The following is a 20252-nucleotide window of genomic DNA, read 5'->3' on the forward strand; positions in this document are numbered from 1 at the left end:
ACTGAACCGTCCTTTAATCTACCATCTAGTAATAGTTGCGTGGGGGTATGCTCAGTCAAGATCGTGACTGGGTTCAGGCCTGTGATGTACACAAAGTACTGTACTGCCCAAAAGACTGCAAGCAAGTGCCGTTCGCAGGCTGAGAATCCTTGCTCTATGGGGTCTAATACTCTTGAGGCATAGGCTATGGCTCCTAAGTGATTGTGTCGTTCTTGCAGGAGTACTGCTGATAGGGTGCGGTCGGTGGTTGCTACTTCGATGGCATAGGGCAAGTCTGGGTCTGGAACTTGTAAAGCGGGGGCTGTGCCTAGGGCGCGTTTTAAATCATCAATGGCATCTGTGTGCTGTGGAAGCCATTCCCATGGGGCGTTCTTTTTAATGGGCCGTTCTGAGAGTGGGGCTGCTTTGGTGGCAAAACCATCTATTTAATTTCTGCAATATCCTTCCAAACCTAGGAATGATCAGAGTGCAGTGACATTTTTGGGCTGGGGCAATTTAATGATGGACTCAATCCGTTTTTGCCCAATTTCTCTCTTCCCGTGGGTGATGATGGTGCCTAAATAAAGAACCTTTTCCTTTAAAATCTGGGCCTTTTTATGGTTTACCTTACATCTGATTGATTGCAGTAGGCCTAGTAATTCAGATAAGAGCTCTACTTGTTCCTCTTTTGTGTCCGGTTTCAAGAGCAGATTGTCTACATATTGTATTAGGCATTCGGGTCGGGAAAATTTAGAAAGTCCTTTGGCCAATTGTCGGTGGAAAATGAAGGGGGAGTTATGGAATCCTTGTGGGAGGCATGTCCACATGTACTGCTGCCCTTGAAACGTAAATGCGAATTTATACTGGCAGGCCCTGTCTAACGGGATGGACCAAAAGCCATTGCTGATGTCTAGCACGGAAATATTTTGCTGTACTCCCTGTTTGAGCATGGTCACGGGACTCGTGGCAACAGTGGGGGCTGCTAAAGGGGTTACCTTATTAAGTTCTCGGTAGTCGATCGTTCGTCGCCATGAACCATCGGGCTTTTTTACTGGCCAAATTGGGGCATTATTTGTGGACGCTATGGGTCAAATAACTCCTTGGTCTAACAAACTGTTAATAACTTTCAAAATCTCACCCTCGGCTTGCTGTGGGAAACCGTATTGCTTTTGCGGCTTTGGATCGGGACCTGAAATCTTCACTGTACCTGGGATCTGCCCACAATAGTGTTTGTGTTGTGTGAATGAAGCTTTGTGATTTCTGAGGACCTCTCTAATCATCTGGTCTGCACTAATTGTTTGCGGATTAAACCAATAGTCCCCTACTGAGCAAATCCTGCTTTCATAACCCCCTACTGTGAGCGTAGCGGGAGCCCTAGCTGTTTTGGCCCTTCACCTTACACATTTGTTTACTGGGTCAAACGAAAGGTTATGGGAGCTCATGAAATCAATGCCTAAAATGTGCTCTGCGGTTTGGGGTAAGTCAACTAAAACAACGGGGTGTTTGGTTCTAATGTTCCTTATCTGGATGGGTACGGGAGCTGTGATAATCCTTGTTGTATGTGGCCTGTGAATCCACTCAGAGTGATGGTGTCTGTGGTGGGCCATTTGTCCTGTTGAAACATGGTGGAGGAGTTTAAAGTGGTGCGGGATCCTCCTGTGTTCCAAAGAAAGTCGACTGTATGACCCCGGACTGTGCCTGTAACTAGTGATCTGTCTGATTTGTCCCAGCGTGTGTCACGGACCCAAGTTGGGGAGTCTGACACCGTCAATCTGTGGAGTTAAACGCTAAGTCGTCTGAACGGGCGCTAACATTATGCATGGACCTAACATTGTTCCTAGGTGGGGGGTTGGTTGTTGGTATCATTGATGGTTCGGGGGTTTTTGTCGGCAATCGCGGGAGTAATGTCCTATGTGGCCACAATTGTAACAACCTCATGGTGCCTGTGCTCTGGGGTGCTGTCCCTGGTGTCTACCCTTGTTTATCCATGCTGGGTCCTGGCTAGTCCTAATTGAGTGCATGTTTGCTTCTATATCGTCCTGATCTGTCCGTCGGTGTAGGGTTTGTTCCCATGCTCCAGAAAGTCGTTTAAGTACCCAAACTTCATTGTATGTGTGGTCTGCGGGGTCGTAGTTTACACAAGCCTTTTGACCTGCGTCTGTGGCATGCGAGACTAAGGTGCGGGACCATTTAGTGGTGTCCTCCTCATTTAGGTGCGTGCGGTTCAATTGTCCGTAGACTGCCATGAAATGAATCCATAGACGACCAGCAAACGCGGTTGGGTGTTCTCCCTTCTTTTGCCTGCAGTGATTTAAACCCTCGACTGGATCTCCTTTGTTCTACCCGATGGCATCTAATATGGCTGTTTTCATTTCCTGTAGGATTCCTCCTGCTACATTTTGGGGTTCTGGCAAAGCTGACCTTACAGACTGGCTAAGGCTCATAACTATTAGCTTTACTTCCTCCCTCTCATCAAGGCCTTTTGTTGGCGTACCTCCTCAAAGAAGCTGTGTGGTTATGCGGTGGTTTGGAATTGACTAATTTTCGTGCAAGCCTCTCTTAATTGGGTTATGGATAGTGGGGTGGTGCAAACGATATCAGGCTCCTCCTGATCCGATAACATGCATTGTGTGGTAACCGGATTTATGGGGTTGAATTGAGAGTGGGGGTGTGTGCTGCCTGTACAGTCGGTGCTGTGGGTGCTTTTCCTTTTGGGGCGTGGGGGGCTCGATTTTGATTTCCCATGTCCTCTACGTATCTTTGGGCGCTTTTGTTTAACTCTTGCCAATCGGGAGCATCTTCCTCATCTAAACCCTGCCATAAGGTGTACCTGAAGCCATTCTATACTGAGAGTAGCGACTGTAACTTTTCTATCGTCTGTCGGCATTTAGCATGGTCAACGGTACTCTGCCCCTGTTCCTTAGTGGATCTGTGGAGCGCTCTCAAAGCTGCTTTTAAATCTGCACATTTGCTAGTTAGCTGGGCGACCTGTTGTTCTGTTTCCTCTCTTACAAGGACTGTGCGCTATGTATCTTGGTAGGCTTTATCGTACTGCGTCTGGAAGCTACTAAGGTGAACTAGACAAGATTGTTGTGCGCATTTTACATCGGCCATTTCCTTATCCTTAGCTGCTAATTGTTCCCGGAGTTGCTCAATTATCTTCTCGCTTTCGTTACTGTTTCCCTCGTTCTTTTCTTCCTTCTCAATTAACTGCGTACGGAGCGTCTTCATGACCTCCTCTGTGCCTCGCAACTGTGCCAAACAGGACACTATTGCCATTGGCTTTCTGACTTTCCCTACATTTTTCTTGTGGACCTCGCTTAGGTTCTCCCACCAAGTCTATCCTATCTTTCCTGGACCTGACTCATCATTAGCGCAAAAATTCGACCAAAGTGGCCATCCTTTCCCCTTTAAGTATTTCCTTAACTCTTCCTCCCATATGGGGCATTTCTCTGCTCTGTTGGTCGCTGCGACCTCGGGTTCCTGTGGATTCATCAATCTTTCCATTGCTTTAGTGGCCATTACTTCTCTTCTCTCTTTCACTACTTTTAATTTGGGACAGGTGAATAAGGCGGCGACTTGAACAGCGGGTATGGCTGAAGCTATTTTCCGACTCACAATCTCTCGATAGTTGTACACAATTCTAACGAGTTTACCTTACTCTTCCTGTTAGGTACGCATGTGGGTTACTTCCGAAATTCGGTTATTTGGTCGATATGGGACTTGCACTTTCGGGTTCTTTCTCTTTCTCGCAATTGGATTCAAAGTTTATGGATTCTCCTGGAGTGACAAAGTCACTTCTAATCGAGTCCCGTCAGAGGTCGCCAATAATGTTGTTCTGTTTCGGTCCCAAAAGCGTTGCCAGTAGTGTGGGTATTTCTATTTATCTTAGCGAACCTTCCCTTATATCGATCAAATGACCACACAACCAGTTAGTTAGTTCAAAAGATGGTTTATTTACATACACAAGAGTTATCTCAACATGCAAACAGAATATCTACCTCGTGTTAAAAACCTATCAGCTACAATAACCTATACTTAACTTCAGGCGACTGGCACTGTGCAAATGGATAAGGCCTTTATCTGGATTTCACTTGGCTGGTTCGAGGAAAGTGGCTCTGTCTCTGCTGGGCTCATCCATCAGGTAGAGATCATTGGTCTTGAACTTAGCTGGCTGTTCCTGCTGCAATTAGGTTGGCACAGGCTGCATCCAAATGAGACAGAACACATGGCTGTGTCCTCTTTTATCCCTCTGAGATTTTGTGCTCTTTGGGGCATTCCTTAACCTTGGGCCCAATAGTTCGACAGGGCTCTGATCACTCTCTTCGATTTTGGCCAATAAAGGGGCGGGTACCTTGGTAGCTGGGCGGGTCCTTAGTGGTTATTGACCTTGGCAGTTGTGCTTTCTGAGTAAGGGGAGTGGCGCCGATCAGTCTGTCACTGTGCCGGTTACTTGATTGGAGTTCTATTGTCCTGGAAAAATGGGCCATTGAAATGTAAATGAGCGGGGGTTTCGATCAGGTCTGGTTACCTGTGTTTTAGATACACATAGGCTGTGTATCTGTCTGAGTCCTGGGTTGGCCATAATTCCCATGGTCCTTTGCAGGTGGCCATCTTAGATGGCTACACCACATACCAGGCAATCGCGCAGCATGTTGCTCAGCACTGTGCTGAATTTGCAATGTTCAGCTATTTGGCGGAGCCTGGCAACAAAAGCTCAACTTGACTCTCCTGATTCCCTGACAGCTGAATTAAAGTTAGAGCGCCGTGATATGATGGAGAGTCTAGGGTTGAAGTGCTCTTTCACTTACAGCACAAATTGGTGGAACAGTTTTGTGTTGGAAACCTCTGGGGCGTTACATTCCTTGAGATTATATGTCTGGGACCCAATAACCATCAACAAAATTACCTTTTGCTTATCTTTTCCTGTGACCTCATTGGCGGTAAAGCAATACCGGAGGCGCTCAATATATTGGCTCCAGTCTTCGGCCCCCTGGTCAAATGGATTGGGTTTCCCTATCATAGGCATTGTTTCATACTCACTGTTTTTCTAAAGACTTTTTCTTTTTTCGTTCATTGGAGGCTTCCGATTAAACCCCTTCCCCCACAAATTCCAAGACTTGCGATCGTTGTCTGATTTGCCATCGCCATTGTGTTAGCTTGAGGTAACACTGAGGAGGTTTCTTGTATAACAAAAGAGGTTTATTGAGAACAGCAGAAAGCTTAACTGTATACAGGCACATTGATCTCTAAAACGGGCCTTCACTCTATGGCTCCCAGGTCCACACTGCCCAGGCCCTGCCCCCATTGGTCGGAGTTTGCACACACATGCACGATAGGTTCTGAGCCGGTCACATGGCCCATGAGGGATCGTCCCTTAAAGGGGCCACGCTACCATATAACCCTAGTCTTAACAATAGGTTTTATTGAATAGGGTTTGTGCAAACAAGGCCTAAACATTTTGAGAATTTGCTACAAGGGTGGGAGACGGCGATTAAGGATAACATAACAATGTTTTTGTAAAAGGAAAGTATAGTTATCACAAACCCTTAAAATTTATTATCTGTGATTTAAATTTCTTAAAGAGTATCTACACACTATAAGCTTCAAATGTACAAGGGGAGAAATTACTTGGCAGGAGATGTCTAAGAATTCTTTGTGAGGTCCAAAGGAGCATTCCTATTTTCCCAGTCTCACATGAAAAGTGAAAAAAATCTTTCAGGGCATTGATCCATTTCATCTTTTAGCTTGAGCTGACAGGAAACCCATTGTGGCTTCCTGCTCAGACCACTGTTAAAATGGTGCTGGGTCTGGAGCTTGCCAGTAGATATGTACTAAAGGACCTTAATGGCTTTGGCTGGCTGTCCTTGCTGTCAGTGCCGTTGACCGGGTTATCATCAGCAGTGGTGAACTCCTGCTGGTTTCAGGGCAGTAAGTAATGAGGGCACAATTTCTGACGAGCAGTTATGTTTAAATTTACTCCCACAGTATCCTACAATTGAAATGTGACTCCAGGTTTATTCTGTTTAAAGTGCGTAGATCAATTAATAGATCCAACAGAAGAGAATATTTGTAAAAATGCTATTTTTCCTTCTTTATTCTCACACAGTAGGTTGTGCCTGTTTCATAGGCACAATGACAACAAGTGGCTCCAATTTGAGTGGATCTTGTAAACTCACCTGCGACTGACACACAATAAGGAGTTCACTGGGAAGGGATTGCATCTTCTCATCCCCTTAATCAAAGGTGGAATTAAAAATTATGAAATGACTTCCAATTGTTGACTACTTAAAGGATATATTCATGCCAACTCAAATCAATGCAACACATTCTGTGTGCTTAGTGAGCAAGAATGACGAGATTAGTTGACCATTTTGCTGACCTGAGGAGTCTTTACTGTATTGTATCTATTGAAGGCCAGGTTTTGCAACAAACTGCTGATGTTACTTGAAACCAAAGGATAAATAGTCAGAATAATACAGAACTTGAATACTGCTGAAAAGTGAAACATGTTGCCAAAGCCAATGCAATGTCAGGTATGTATGCTGTACATTCCAACAATTGAATAATTGATTTAAATGGCATGTTACTTAATATAATAATCACTTATTGTCACAAGTAGGCTTCAATTAAGTTACTGTGAAAAGCCCCTAGTCGCCACATTCCGGCACCTGTTCGGGGAGGCCAGTATGGGAATTGAACCCGCGCTGCTGCCTTATTCTGCATTACAAGCCAGCTGTTTAGCCCACTGTGCTAAACAGCCCCTCTACTTCACTGGTTCATAATAGGCAGGGTGCAGTTTGGACACAACCAGCCCGTGCTTACACAACAAAACAAAAATATATGATTTTGTGATTTGGCAGCAATTACTGAACAATCCTGAGTGTGCTAATTGTTTCATTAACCACCAATTTAAGACAATCAGTCAATCGCGTAATATGGCTCATTTATGCTTCCTAGAAGTGACATAGATTCAAACACAGGGAGCCATTCTCTGCAAACAAAAGGATTTTTTCAATCCCGTCATCCTTTTTGAATTACCCAGGAGCCTGTAGTTCCTCGTTGCTTTCTCCTTGAAAATGCCTCGGCCAATCAGAGTCGACTTGCCAATCAATTATTACCCTTTTCGCCTTCAGTACAAATTGTTAAGATCGTTTGGAATTTGGCATTCTTCTATTTGTCCGGATGAATGCAATATGAAAAGCTTTGGCAATGTGGCTCCTGTTTTAGCAGTATTCAACAGGGTTTGGCTTGATTAATTGGCCTTCATTGAAACACAATTGGTGCAATTGTTCAGACTCGTTATGCTCTCATTCAAGCGAAACAAGGGACTAGCAGGAGAGGCCAACAACGAGAACCACGCCAAGCGCCAGACAGTTTATGATGTAGGCAGAATCAGGATCTCACCGTTGCGTGGTGAGAAACCAATTATCATCACTTATGCCCAATTTCCATATAATTAACGGGAGCAACCCCATATCCAACGGCCTCCTGTGATTCAGCGGCCTTCCAGCAAGTGCTCACGCTGGCGCTGATTAGTACTCCTGTTTAAAAACGTGAACGTGATGGAAGGGCTTCTGTGGAAAGCCGAAGAGGTAAATAGCCATCTTTGTTCACAGGCAAAGAGGCCGGGGGTGCTGGGATTGCCATCCTAGTGCTCGGTGGGGGGTGAGGGCCCCTTGGATGGGGATGGGGGGGGGTCATCATAAGAGTGTGGGGGGGGGTGTTGTGGTGGGCAACCGGTCGTTAACCGCTCATGGCATCACCATGCCAACCCCTGGATTGTGTGTACCGTTCCAGGGGCAACCCTTGTCCCTGTCCGTCTGCCCCAACGACCACCCATAACCCCCACTGACTGCTGAAGCCTCCAGCCTTGCGGCTGAAAGCTATTGCTGATGGGGAATTGCCAATCGTGGTTAAGTGAGCACTTTACACATCCCAAGTGGATCCCTGTGGGCGGACGGGCTGTGTAGCATGTGGGAGTCATTGTCTAGCATCCCAATCACACCTTGCTGCATGGACACTGTGCTTGAACACTGCGGTAGGCAACACCACACATGCAACATCCGAACATCCAGGAGATGGGACACAGCTTTGGAGACATGTCCATAGCCGGAGGGTGGATGAGTGTCATGGGGAGTGGGGCGGGTGACTGGAGAGATGGGCAAAGGGTCCAGAGGTCAGCCCGCATTGCGCACAAAAGTGACAGAGGTATCATAATGGTTGCGCAAAAAGGTATTTAACCCACTCCTGATGGTGCTGCCGCCCCCACCCCCCAAACCTCCACACCACCTCATCAAGGTCGGCCTGGTACTGGGTGACATGTCTCAGCAAGTCGGACATTCTGTCGTGGCCCTCAGCCATGGCCGTCACCGACTGCGCAACGTCTTCGGCACCCTCAATCATGGTGCCGACATCATGTGTCCATGTGACACCAAGCTCCCCACTGTGGTCGCAACCCTACCAGTGTTGGCTTTGAGGCCATGCATTGTCGGTGCCATCTCCTACGCCCGTAGCCTCTGGGACTCCTCCAAGCAGCTATGGATCTGCTGGAGTGTCGCTGACATCTCCCCCTGAATATCCTACCCTGCACCCTATCGACTACATCAGCTCCAAGTACTTCTGTACCACAGTCTCAGCATCAAGCTGGGTCCCAGCGGGGTCCTGGGATCCAGCAGCCTTCCGACTGCTGACTCGCCTGGGAATTCCTGCCTCCACCTGGTGTGCATCATAAGCAATGTGGTGCTCATGAGAGTGTACTGCAGAAGCCTGTCCACGAACATGACCCACCGAGGTGCGTGTAAGTGCGCTGGTGGAGGGTGGGGATGGCAGCTGTGCAGCGACTGTAAAGGTTGCAACCTCAGAACTCTCCTCTGAGGTGGTCTCCTGGGAGGCTGGAGAGGGGGCTGCCCGCGATGGGCTGGCACCATCGGCTGGAGGACCTGCGGGAGAATGGACGTGGTCAGTGGGAGGCATGGGTCAGTCAGTAAGACAGTCAGGTTCGACAGGACCCCCTGGATGGATCCCCGTGGTTCCTCACCTCTGCGGCTTCTGCCAACCTCCGCGTGGGTGACTGTTCTGTCCTCGGCCACCCCAGTCACCTCCAGGGCCCGGTCCTCGAAGGAGGTGAGGATTCTTAGGTCCGGCACCCCATTGCCAATCTGGGCCCTCTTCCGTTGATTATGGGAGAGCTTTTCCTGAGGGGGATCGTTAGCCACATGCGTGATTCACAGTGGTGTGGGGGAGGGGGGGGGGTGCGGTGTGAAGGGAGGGTTGGTCGGGTTTGAAGGGGGAGGGGGTGAAGGAAGTGTTGGGGGTTGCATGGAGAGTTGTGGATGGATGCTCCCTTGGGGGGAGGAACGGGGGGCGGTGGGTGGGGGGGTGTAACGTGGTACCTACTCACTCATGCTGGATGCTCCCTTGGGGGGAGGAACGGGGGGCGGTGGGTGGGGGGAGGGGGTAACGTGGTACCTACTCACTCATGCTGGCATGTGTAGGTGTTAGCTTTTTTCGGCACTGGAAGTCAGTCCTCCTGGTCACATTCCCCGAGCTGACAGCTGCCCCCACCTCATCCCAGGCAGCACTGGCTGCCTTGTGGCTGACTCTCCGGGGCCCTCAGGGGAACAGGACATTCCTCCTGGCCTCCATGGCATCTAGCAGCCTCCCAGGTCAGCATCCCCGAATCTTGGTGCCGGTCTCCTTGGTGCCATTATTGCGAGCTGGCAAGTGTAGTTTAAGTGCTGCTAGACGTTGTTAGTGGGGGCCTGGCGAGCACAGTCCCGGTGAGTCCCTGACGAGCCCTCGTTTGCGGTGAGAAGCCTGTGAACCCTCATTAAGTGGACCAATTAACGTTGAATAGCGTTGCCGGCCTTGCTGGGCCGAGTGCCGGAAAGCTCGCAGCAATTCCCGCTCGCTATCACACTTCGAATCTTTTCCGGAGAATCGCGCCCAATACATTTGCAGGTTTGAATGAGAAGTTCTCTGCAAAGCTGTGCATTTTGGTGTTTCATCAGGAAGAATGCTATTTTATTTAAGGCAGATTAACTTTCATTTGGAGTTATAAGTAGAAATGATGATTTGTTTCATATTCAGAAGACCAGACGTCATTACCAGTTATAAAAATGCTGTTATTTTATCTTACTTTTAGTTCTTATGATAATTTTTTATTCTGTCATGAAAATATTTACTGATTGCACACAGAACAGCAACCCCATGCTCAGCTTTTATTCTGACTAAACCTAAGCCTCAGGAATAAGAATAAGGTGACTATACTGGCAGTGTCTCTAATCGTATTGATCAGCACATCCGATTTAGAAAAGGCAGCACTGTGGTTCTCAAAGCTATGCCAAGGGGATAGCTGTCTGGCTGTGATGTGCACAGGAATTCTAAATGCTGAATAGTTCAGTGACTCTGTTAGAGAAAATGCTTTTTCTACATTTTCCTTAAGTGCCCAGAGACAGTAATTCAGAATTTTATTCAAGGTCTAAAAAGTTTCACTTACTTAAGGCAGTTTATCACATAAGTGCTCATATTCAAGTCCGTTGCTTAGCTAGTATTTCAATAGCATAGAACAAATGAAAAACATGTATGTTAAATGTACCTTACTGTTAAACTTGAAAGCAGACATGAATAAATAGGCATCCAAATGGCCTCTGAGGTGATTTATGATTCATTTAAAAAAATGAAGGCCCATTTAGAGATTAAACTTTCATTGTGTTGAGATTGCCAGACTTATAGAAACAGGTTATGAGAATGAGTCTCTGATTAATCATATGGAATAGTCCGGTTTATTTAATTTGTGAAATTATTAGAAATTGCATTTACATCATATTTTACTGCATCTTAATGCAGTTTGCTTTCAGTGGCTGGTCATTCCCTTCTGTCAGAGACCTGCTTTGACCTTCAAATGTAAATTGATTTATTGCACAGGTAAAACAAGTAACTGCATTCTGGCTAGCATGAACTAATTATTAAATGAAGTGCTCTTGTTGAAGCAGAACTTCAGTTGCTGGTGGAGCACCATCTTCAGAAACAGGAGCAGCCGGAGCAGGATTACTCTGAAAGTGACCCCAGCTGTCTAGATGAGCTCAGCCCAATGATGACTGAGTGCTGTCACAGCAATGGAGCCCCTGCTTTCTTGGCAGACACAGACTGGGGCCCCCTCAACTGCTGTGAACACATCAGCAACCAAACAGGCATCAAACTGCTGCTAAATGCCGAGGACCACCCAGGCAACAGCTCTATTGGTGGTAAGTCAATGGCAGTCCTAGAATTATTGCTCCCACCATCACTATATGTAATCACCATGCAAGCTTCTTGATGATTCCATGAGAGACTAGGTCATCAAAAAGCTGAAACCATTTCTCATCGACCTATTTGTAGCCATGAAGTAATCAGATTATAGGAATCTCTTGTTCTGCAAAGGTGCAACATTTTCAAATGCTTTCAATAACCTATTCCTGTATGAAAGTTTGAATACAGTTTTCTGCTATTACTTTCATTTTTCATTCTTGTGCAAATGAATAAAAGTCATATTTGAGGAAGATTATTGAATATCAATGCAGCACAAGTACTAATAATTAACAACCTTGAAGACAATTTTATTGATTTTCCCTCTCAACCACAGTTGCTACAATAAAAAGTTTTAAAACAATTCATATATTGAACTGTGAATTGTCAAAAACAAAAGAAAAGTAATTTTTCGATGGAGAATGTTACTCCTCTCTAGTATTCTGCATAAAAGTTGTAGATATGCCACATCATTTTTTTAAATGTCCATTCAGATTATTTTTTCGCTGATTGCTGTGTAACAAGGCAGAGGCTATTACAAACAGGTTTCAGCTGAGGAGATAGTATTCATCTTCACACCTTGGGCAATAAACTGGTGGAATAGATGCTAATGGAAAAGTGAGCGATGAAGGTTAAAACTACCCCTTTTGTTAATGTAAAAAGTGACCGAACATTTTCATTACACTTCCAATGACCTGCAGTAAATTCAATAACCAAGCTCAGTTTGGAAATTATCTAAAGCGAGATGAAGTCTAAAGAACAGTGACAGTAGCATGTGAAATATTCCACTTTAAGGGTAATACCTGGGCAGTAAAGGGGTGTACCTTTACATTGCACTGGATTCTCCGCCCCGCCACCTTTCAGCCTCGTCCCGCCAGCGGGATTCTCCGTTACGCAGGCCGGTCAATGGGGTTTCCCGTTGTGGGGCAGCCCCATGCCGTCAGGAAAACCCCTGGCGCCGGCAAAACGGAAAATCACACCGGCGGAGAATCCCGCCCCCCTCCTGAAGCCTTAGAATCAGTTATTTTTAGTTTGGTTTCAAGAGAATGAATCTCAATGCCGGTAGAATACTTTGTAATTCCTTAAGGGTTTAATGGGAATGTTTAGTGCTACTTTTAAAGTGTATTACCAGAATTATTTTAAAGCAATTTTTGGCTTTTGCTGTTAGCAGGTGCTTCCTGCCAAGCTTTAAAACCATGATGTTATTTTTATTAGCCTAGGGTTAAAATGTCTCTGAGTATATTCATAATGTGCTAGCATTCTGTCAAATCAATATATTTCAACTCTTGGCATTTATTTCTGAAATGCAGCACCCTTATCATGTTCTTATCTTTAGTTAATATTCTCAAGAATGAATGCTAATCATAATGAGTAATTACTGACTTATTTTCATTTATTGATTGTTCACAACTCATTACTTATTTCAATATTGGGAGTAATCATCACTTATCAATTAATCACTGCGCACACTGTTTCTGTGGTTTAATTGTGTGAGCTTGTACGAATGATCTCTCCTTCAATGTCACTGAATCATACCTAGAGGATCTCAAATCCATGCAGCTCTGTTGTTTTCACAGAACTTCCTCAGCTATACTGAGTCACTCTAAGAATAACATCACATCACTATACAGGCTAACACATATGTCTTAAAACATGTATTCTTTAAGTACTAAAAAAAAATCGACTGTACATGCAGCAAGGCAAAGAATGCTGGCAGAGAACTAGAAACATGTTTGTGTGTGCTGATTCAGGTAGACCTTCATAATGTCATTTCTCAATTTGTAACACAATGAAAATCTCACTGATTCACACCGGTACCTCGCAGAGGAAATTCTAACTCTGCCATGTTGATTAATAGGTCAGTAGTCTTTTACAGTGTGCTGTATGTTTTAATTTTCCTGATAAACTCACAAAACTCTAATCAAGTAAGTTCACAGTGTTTGTATCTTTCAAATCAAGATTTGTTGTATCAATGATTTTGGAAATTAGTACCAACAGGAACTTTCTGAAAGTATTTAAAAACAGAATTAACATTCAAAATTAAGACAAACGGTATCAATATAATATGTTTGCATAATAGGAGTGGTGCTTCATATAAGCATATTTCATGCAGTATAGGTACATTTTATCAGTTTAATTGAGAAAAACATGCTGCAGTGTACTACTGAAAAAAATATCAAGACGACAAGGCTTTCAAAAATGATTTTTTTAAAAGTCTGTTCATAATCTTTATACCAAGAGGAAGGTAAGATTATACAATAATGGAAATCAAATCATTGTCTGTCCCTTTTACACTTTCCTAAATAACCAATTTGTTTTTCCTCACTAAATCATGGCATATTTATTTTCAGCTACTTCACCACAATCAACATTCAGTACAATGACGCCTTTCTCATTGACTGTGGAAGAAAGGGCTGCACAGTGCTTCTTAGTTTGCAAAGTGTTGAAATAAAACATAAAGGCACTTTATTAATGTTTGTTGCCAATTTCTGCTTTCAAACCCTGCATAAGGCACAGCAAACCTTTCATGTTCATTGACGCTGCAAGGATGTTGCATCTTATAAAGCAGTTCATAAGTTTCAGAAAAGGAAGAAGAAAGGCAAGTTCAATGGAATAGATTTTAAACTGTCCTCTCCTCTTCCCCTGTCCCATTCACCAGCAGCCTGCCAGCAGTTCAATACTGGCAACTCAGCAAAATTATTCAAATGAGGTTCACATTGTTCACCTCCCACCCAATGGGATGCGATTCTCCAGAAAAATGTCCACATGTGCTAGCGAGCGAGAATTGGCACAGGTTTCCCAGCACCCAGCCCAGCGAGGCCAGCAATGCTATTCAACATTAATTGGTCCACTTAACGAGGCCTCACGGGCTTCTCGCACCAAATGCTGTCTTGCCAGCTGATTCGCCAGGATTGCGTCGCCAGCACCCCCCCCCCCTTACAAGGTCGAGCAGCACTTAGGCTAACTTTCTCAGCCAACCCCATCCAGCTCGCAACAATAGTACCGAGGAGACCAGCCACAAGATTCGGGGATGCTGACCTGGGGAGGCCCCTGAACGCGGTGGAGGCCAGGAGGGATGTCCTGTTCCTCCGAGTGTCCCGGAGGGTGAGCCACAAGGCAGACAGTGCTGCCTGGGACAAGGTGGTGGCAGCAGTCAGCTCGGGCAGTGTGACCAGGACTGGCCTCCAGTGTCGGAAGAAGGTACCGACCTACAACAGGCAGCACGGGTGAGTAGACACCAATGTTCCCCCCCCGCCCCCGCAAAGAGAGCATCCCCCCCAGATGACCCCCAGCCTGCCCTTCACCCCTCCCCCACAACTGTGAACCACGCGTGTGGCTAACGATGCCATCTCTATCTCCTCAGGAAAACCTCTCCCATAATCGGCAGGAGAGGGCCCTGACTGGTGGTGGGGTGCCGGACTTGAGAATCCTCATCTCCTTCAAGATGCAAGCCCTGGAGGTGACTGGTGTGGCCGAGGACAGGACGGTCACCAACGCGGAGGCTGGCGGACATCGCAGAGGTGAGGAACCACCAGGCTCCACCCGGGGGACCTGTCAAACATGAGTAGTGGTTGCCTTGCTTGCTGACCCATCCCTCCCACTGACCACATGTCCATTCTTCTGCAGGTCCTCCAGCCGATGGCACCGGCCCATCCTGGGCAGCACCCTCACGTGGCCCCGAGGCGAAAACCTCGTAGGAGAGCTCCTTGGATGCAACTGTTATAGTCGTGGCACAGCTGTCACCCCACCCTCTACCAGCGCAGATACACGCACCTCGGTGGGAAATGTTAATGGACAAGCTTGGGGGGCACAATCTGGTGAGCACCACACTGCTGATGATGCACATCTGGTGAAGGCAGGGCCTCCCAGGTGAGACAGTAGTTGGAGGTCTGCTGGATCCCAGGACCCAGCTGGGTCGCAGCCTGATGCTGAGACTCTGGAACAGGGTTACCCAGAGCTGATGTAAATGAGAGGCAGATGTCAGCGTCACTCCGGCAGACCCATAGCAGCTTAGAGGAATCCCAGAGGCTACAGGCGCAGGAGATGGCACTGGCAAGGAGTGGCACCAAGGCGAACACTGCTAGGGTGGCTACCGCAGTGGAGAGACCCGCGCACGATGTCGGCACCATTAGTGAAGGTATCCAAGGCTTTGCACTGTCGGTGACGGCCATGGTTCAGGGCCTATGCATTACATCTGCCTCGCTGCGGGATGTCACCCAGTACCAGGCAGACCTTGATGAGGTTCTGCAGGACATATCCTGCGGAGCTTATCCCAGTCGCAGGTGGGCATTGACGAAGCACTGCAGAGCATGTCCCAGTCACTGAGGAGCATTGCCTAGGGCGATGACACGATGGTGCGGACCATGGGGAACTGCAAGGGCTGGCAGAGCCAGATGATGCAGGGGCAGCCGGGGCTTGAACCAGCTGCCCTTCTGTCCCAAGGTGAACCCCTGAGCACTATGGGCAACAGCTGGGAGGAGGGGCAATTGAGTGCTAACCTGGATCCGTCCCATGGGGTGGTGATCGTGGCCACCAGCTCCCCTGAGTTCCACCCCTCTGATGAGGCCGTGTCTCAGGGTCAGCACACGGGAGAGGGCGGCACGGCTGTGCATGTGCCGCCAAAGTAGAGCCGGGACTCTCTGGCCCCAGAGGATGGCCGCCAGAGGCATCAAAGGCCACGGGACAAGGTAAGCAGCTAGCTGCCTCCACCTCAGATGTGCATCCTGATGAACACGCCTAGACGTAGTGGTCGAGCTAGGAGGGCAAAGCACATCGAGGATCACTTAGGGCACCGCGGGAGGGGGAGATGGGGTAGGAAGGGGGTGAGTGGAGATGGGGGGGCTGGGGGTGGGGGGTGAGGGGGTGGGTATGCGGGAGGGCTGCATCATCGGGAGAGTGGGGACCTATAGAACAAGAATGAAGAACAAAGAACAATACAGCACAGGAACAGACCCTTCGGCCCTCCAAGCCTGTACCCATCATGATACCACCCATTGAATAATAAATACCCTTGTGCACAACCAGTAAGATGTCTCTGTCACTTTGTTCCATAATGCATCATCGCGTGCAGATGATAGGTATTAGCGAGCACTCAGCAGGCAGGCAGGGGACAGACAATGGCATAAATCGAGGAGCACCAGCTCTCTGCGGGTTATCATCACCCGCTGCCCACGACAGTGACCCGCGGACAGTGACAACTCAGTCCAAGCACCCTGGAATGATGTGACACATACCCTGGAAGGGTGGGAAATGGGGCTGGTGGGTGGGTAAGGTTGCGACGATGGACCAGGCCACATACTAAGTGAATTGGGCCAGTATGAGGGCCTCCCTGGCCCTCCGTGCTTGCTGGACCCTCACCTGCCCTGCAACCTCCGGCTCAGCCTCCCCGGCCTTGTCCTCCGGTGCCCCCTCATCATCTTCATCTCCCTCCTCCTCCTCCTCCTCCTCCTTGGAGGTGGCCACATGTTCCTCATCATCAACCTCTAACTCGTCGCCCCACTGCTGTGTGAGGTTGTGGAGGACACTGTAGACCACCACAAAGCGGGCGATCCTCTGGGTGGTGTTTGCAGTGCACCACCAAAGCGGTCAAGGCATCGGAACCGCTACTAGAGGAGTCCGATGAACTGTTCAATCACAGCCTGGGTGGCTGCATGGGCCTTGTTGCAGTGGACTGCGCTTTGGTCTCCGGCCTGCATACTAACGTTATGAGCCAGGTCCTCAGCAGGTACCCCTTATCCCCCAAGAGCTAACCGGCCACCCTGGAGTGCGGCTCGAAGAGGGCAGGGATGACCGACTGCCCCAGGATGTAGCTGTTGTGCGCACTCCCCGGGAAGCGTGCGCACACACGCATTATCTTCACCTGTTGGTCGTCGACAAGTTGAATATTGAGGAAGTGGAGTTTTCTGTTAACATAGGGCACCACAAGATGGCCCGGTGAGCTCAGGGCAACACGCGTGGCATCCTGGCGATGGCGGAGAAACCTGCTGCCCGGGTATCCTGTTAGGCTTGGTCCAACAATGACGGCGGAGAAACCTGCAGCCCGGGCATACAGGGCATTCGTGAGCTGCTGGATGCACCTGGGGGCTGTGGCCTGTGAGATACCACACAGGTTCCCGCTCGAGCCCTGGAATGACCGCGTGGCTAAAGGTTCAGGGTTGCAGTGACCTTGACGGCCATCCGGAACGAGTGTCCTCCTCCTCCACGTGGTACCAAGTCCACAAGGGTATGGCTCAGGTGCCGTACCATCTTCCTGTTGTGCCACAACCTCCTGCGGCATGCCCTCTCCGGCATCTGTTCAAATGACCAGTGATGCCTGTACACCCTGGGCCTTCACAGGAGCCTGCCTCTGGGTCCCTCCCTAGCCTGATGGGCGGCCGCGTCCTCAGGGTGTGTGGCAGAGTCCGGCACATGGGCCACTGCCTCGAGCATCTGCAGGTGCTGCTGCTGTCACCGTCTCTGCCGTCTGCCACATTGCATAGCACCAGCACCACTACGGCAACCTCTGCATCCAACATCCCTGCCATAACGCTCAATATCTGTGAAGAATTGGGAGAGGGTGTTCGACTGACAAACAGCAGTGGCTCCAATGCTCCTCCCATTCCCCCAGTGGGCAGCACAATAGCACAAGTGGCTAGCACTGTGGCTTCATAGCGCCAGGGTCCCAGGTTCGATTCCCTGCTGGGTCACTGTCTGTGCGGAGTCTGCGTGTTCTCCCCATGACTGCGTGGGTTTCCTCCGGGTGCTCCGGTTTCCTCCCGTCCAAAGACGTGCAGGTTAGGTGGATTGGCCATGATAAATTGCCCTTAGTGACCAAAAAGGGTAGGAGAAGTTATTGGGTTATGGGGGAGTGAGGGCTTAAATGGGTTGGTGCAGACTCGATGGGCCGAATGGCCTCCTTCTGCACTGTATGTTCTATGTTCTGTTATCCACACACCCCTTGCCCTTACCTGGAACGCCTTGCCTACGCACACCCGGCCGCAGCAGGCCCCCTCTCACCGGGCCCCAGACCCTGTACACCGGATACCCGCTCACAACATCAACCAGAACGGGCGCTGGCCTCCTCCGCGTGGCACTCGCTCACCCTCCGGCCGTGGACATGCCCTCCGGAGCTGTGTCTCATCCCCTGGGTGTTCAGACATCTGCTGCTGCATGTGTGGTGTTGCCTCCCGCAGTGGTCTGGCACAGTGTCCAAGCATCACAGTCTGATTGGGATGCTAGGTAATGACTCCCACATGCTACATGGCCCGCCCACCCATGGGAATCCATTTGGGTTGTGTGAAGTGCTCACTTAATTACAATTCGCAATTCTCCAGAGGCTATAGCCTTCAGCCGCATGGCCAGAGGCCTTGGCAGTCAATGGGAGTTATGGGTGATCGGCGGGGCAGACGGGCAGGAATGAGGGTTGCTCCCGGAACAGGTACACAATCCAGGGGTTGGCCTTGTGGTGGAGCTAGCGGTTGCACCCTGATTGCCCCCATAGACCCCCCCATATTCCCATGGTGGCCCACCCTTACGGAGGGTTCCCCTTCTCCCACCGAGCACGGGGGCAACAAGCCCAGCGCCCCGCGCTCTTTGCCTGTGAGCATAGGTGGCTACTTAGCTCTTTGGCTCCCCACAGATGCCCTTCTGCCAAGTTCACATATTTCAAAAGGAGTAATAATCGCTGCCAGCGTGACTACTTGCTGGGGAGGCCGCTGAATGACGGGAGGCCATTGGATAAGAGGAGGCTCTTGTTAGTTGTTTGGAAATAGGGCTTAAGTGGTGATAATTGGTTTCTTGCCTCGCTGCAGCGAGATCCCGATTTCGCCTAGGGGAATGGGCATTGCAGACTGTTTGGCGCCAGGCTCGGTTCTCGTTTTCTCCCTATCCCGCTATTCATCGGCCTAGTTTCGCTCGAACGAGAGCACAAGGCCGGAGAATCGTGCCCAAAGTCTTTCACACAATAGATCAACAAACAGCCCCCCAACCCATCCCCAACTTTAATACCATTATAGGATGAAAACAGAAAACACCACCCAAATTCCCCCCCTCCCTTAGCCACTTCCAACAATACAGTAAACAACCCTCAAATTCCCCCAGATACACCCCCACAAATAAACCTCATCCTAACAATGTTTCTCCCCCACTTTACACCCACCCCACACAAACAAATACAGCAGAACTCAAGAATGACCAAACATAAAATGATCTTCTGCTCAAGATCATTTCTCATTACTCTACTGATCTCTTTTTATTCTTTCCTGTTCTTTTGAAATGTCCAAAAGCCCTCGATTATTCAGGTCTCAGCCTTAGTCATACTGTAACCATGGCTCAGTAAGCACTATCATAGGCTCATGTACTTCTATTTGTTATATTAATTCATTCACCGTGCTCCAAATTCTGCTCGCATTCTGAGAAAGAGCTTTTAATGTTTTAGTATTTTTCCCCACTGAGACATTATTTGCTGATGCACTCGAATGTTTGTATTCTCTGTCACTTCCTGTTACACTCTGGTTGTCATTCCTTGTATCATTACCCTGCACTATTGCCTTGTTCTTTCGCTTTAGCTTTCTAAAGCTCCCCTTATGTGAACTGTTACCCCCCCCCCCCCGGCCTCATGAATTGAATCTCATTTTTCCTACTCGAATCTCTGAGACACGCAGTCAACTCTCTTATCCTATTTACCCAATGCCAATTTGCTTGTGGTTCAAATAGTAATTCAGAGACTATTAACTTTGTGCTTGTGTTTTTACATTTTATCCCAAGCTGTTCATACCCCTCAACAGAAACTCTGTCTTAGTTCTACCTACGTTATTTGTATCCACTTGGAGCATGACACTGGATCCTTCTCTTCCAACTCCAAGTTACTCTCCAGCCTGCAATAAATGTCCTTAATCCAACCACCAGGCAGTCAACAAAGCCATTGGTACTCATGCCCTCAGCTGCAGAGACCAGTATCCAACTCTTTAAATTAACTGTCCCCGACTACAACTACATTTATTTTC

The 20252-nt window shown here is 48.3% G+C and overlaps 1 protein-coding gene across 3 annotated transcripts in view; it reads left to right on the forward strand.

The window, feature by feature from the left end:
* The window catches only part of ppp1r1c (protein phosphatase 1, regulatory (inhibitor) subunit 1C), a 190397-nt gene that overhangs the window by 125251 nt on the left and 44894 nt on the right, over positions 1–20252 (forward strand). For 2 of the 3 annotated variants that reach the window (XM_072477623.1, XM_072477612.1), the window contains exon 5: positions 10974–11228. In XM_072477623.1, coding sequence (XP_072333724.1) covers positions 10974–11228 — 255 coding nt within the window. The remainder of the gene's footprint in view (positions 1–10973; positions 11229–20252) is intronic. The other variant, XM_072477617.1, reaches the window with a different exon arrangement.

The sequence above is a fragment of the Scyliorhinus torazame genome, chromosome 2, assembly GCF_047496885.1.
Source record: "Scyliorhinus torazame isolate Kashiwa2021f chromosome 2, sScyTor2.1, whole genome shotgun sequence".
In the NCBI taxonomy this organism is placed as follows: Eukaryota; Metazoa; Chordata; class Chondrichthyes; order Carcharhiniformes; family Scyliorhinidae; genus Scyliorhinus; species Scyliorhinus torazame.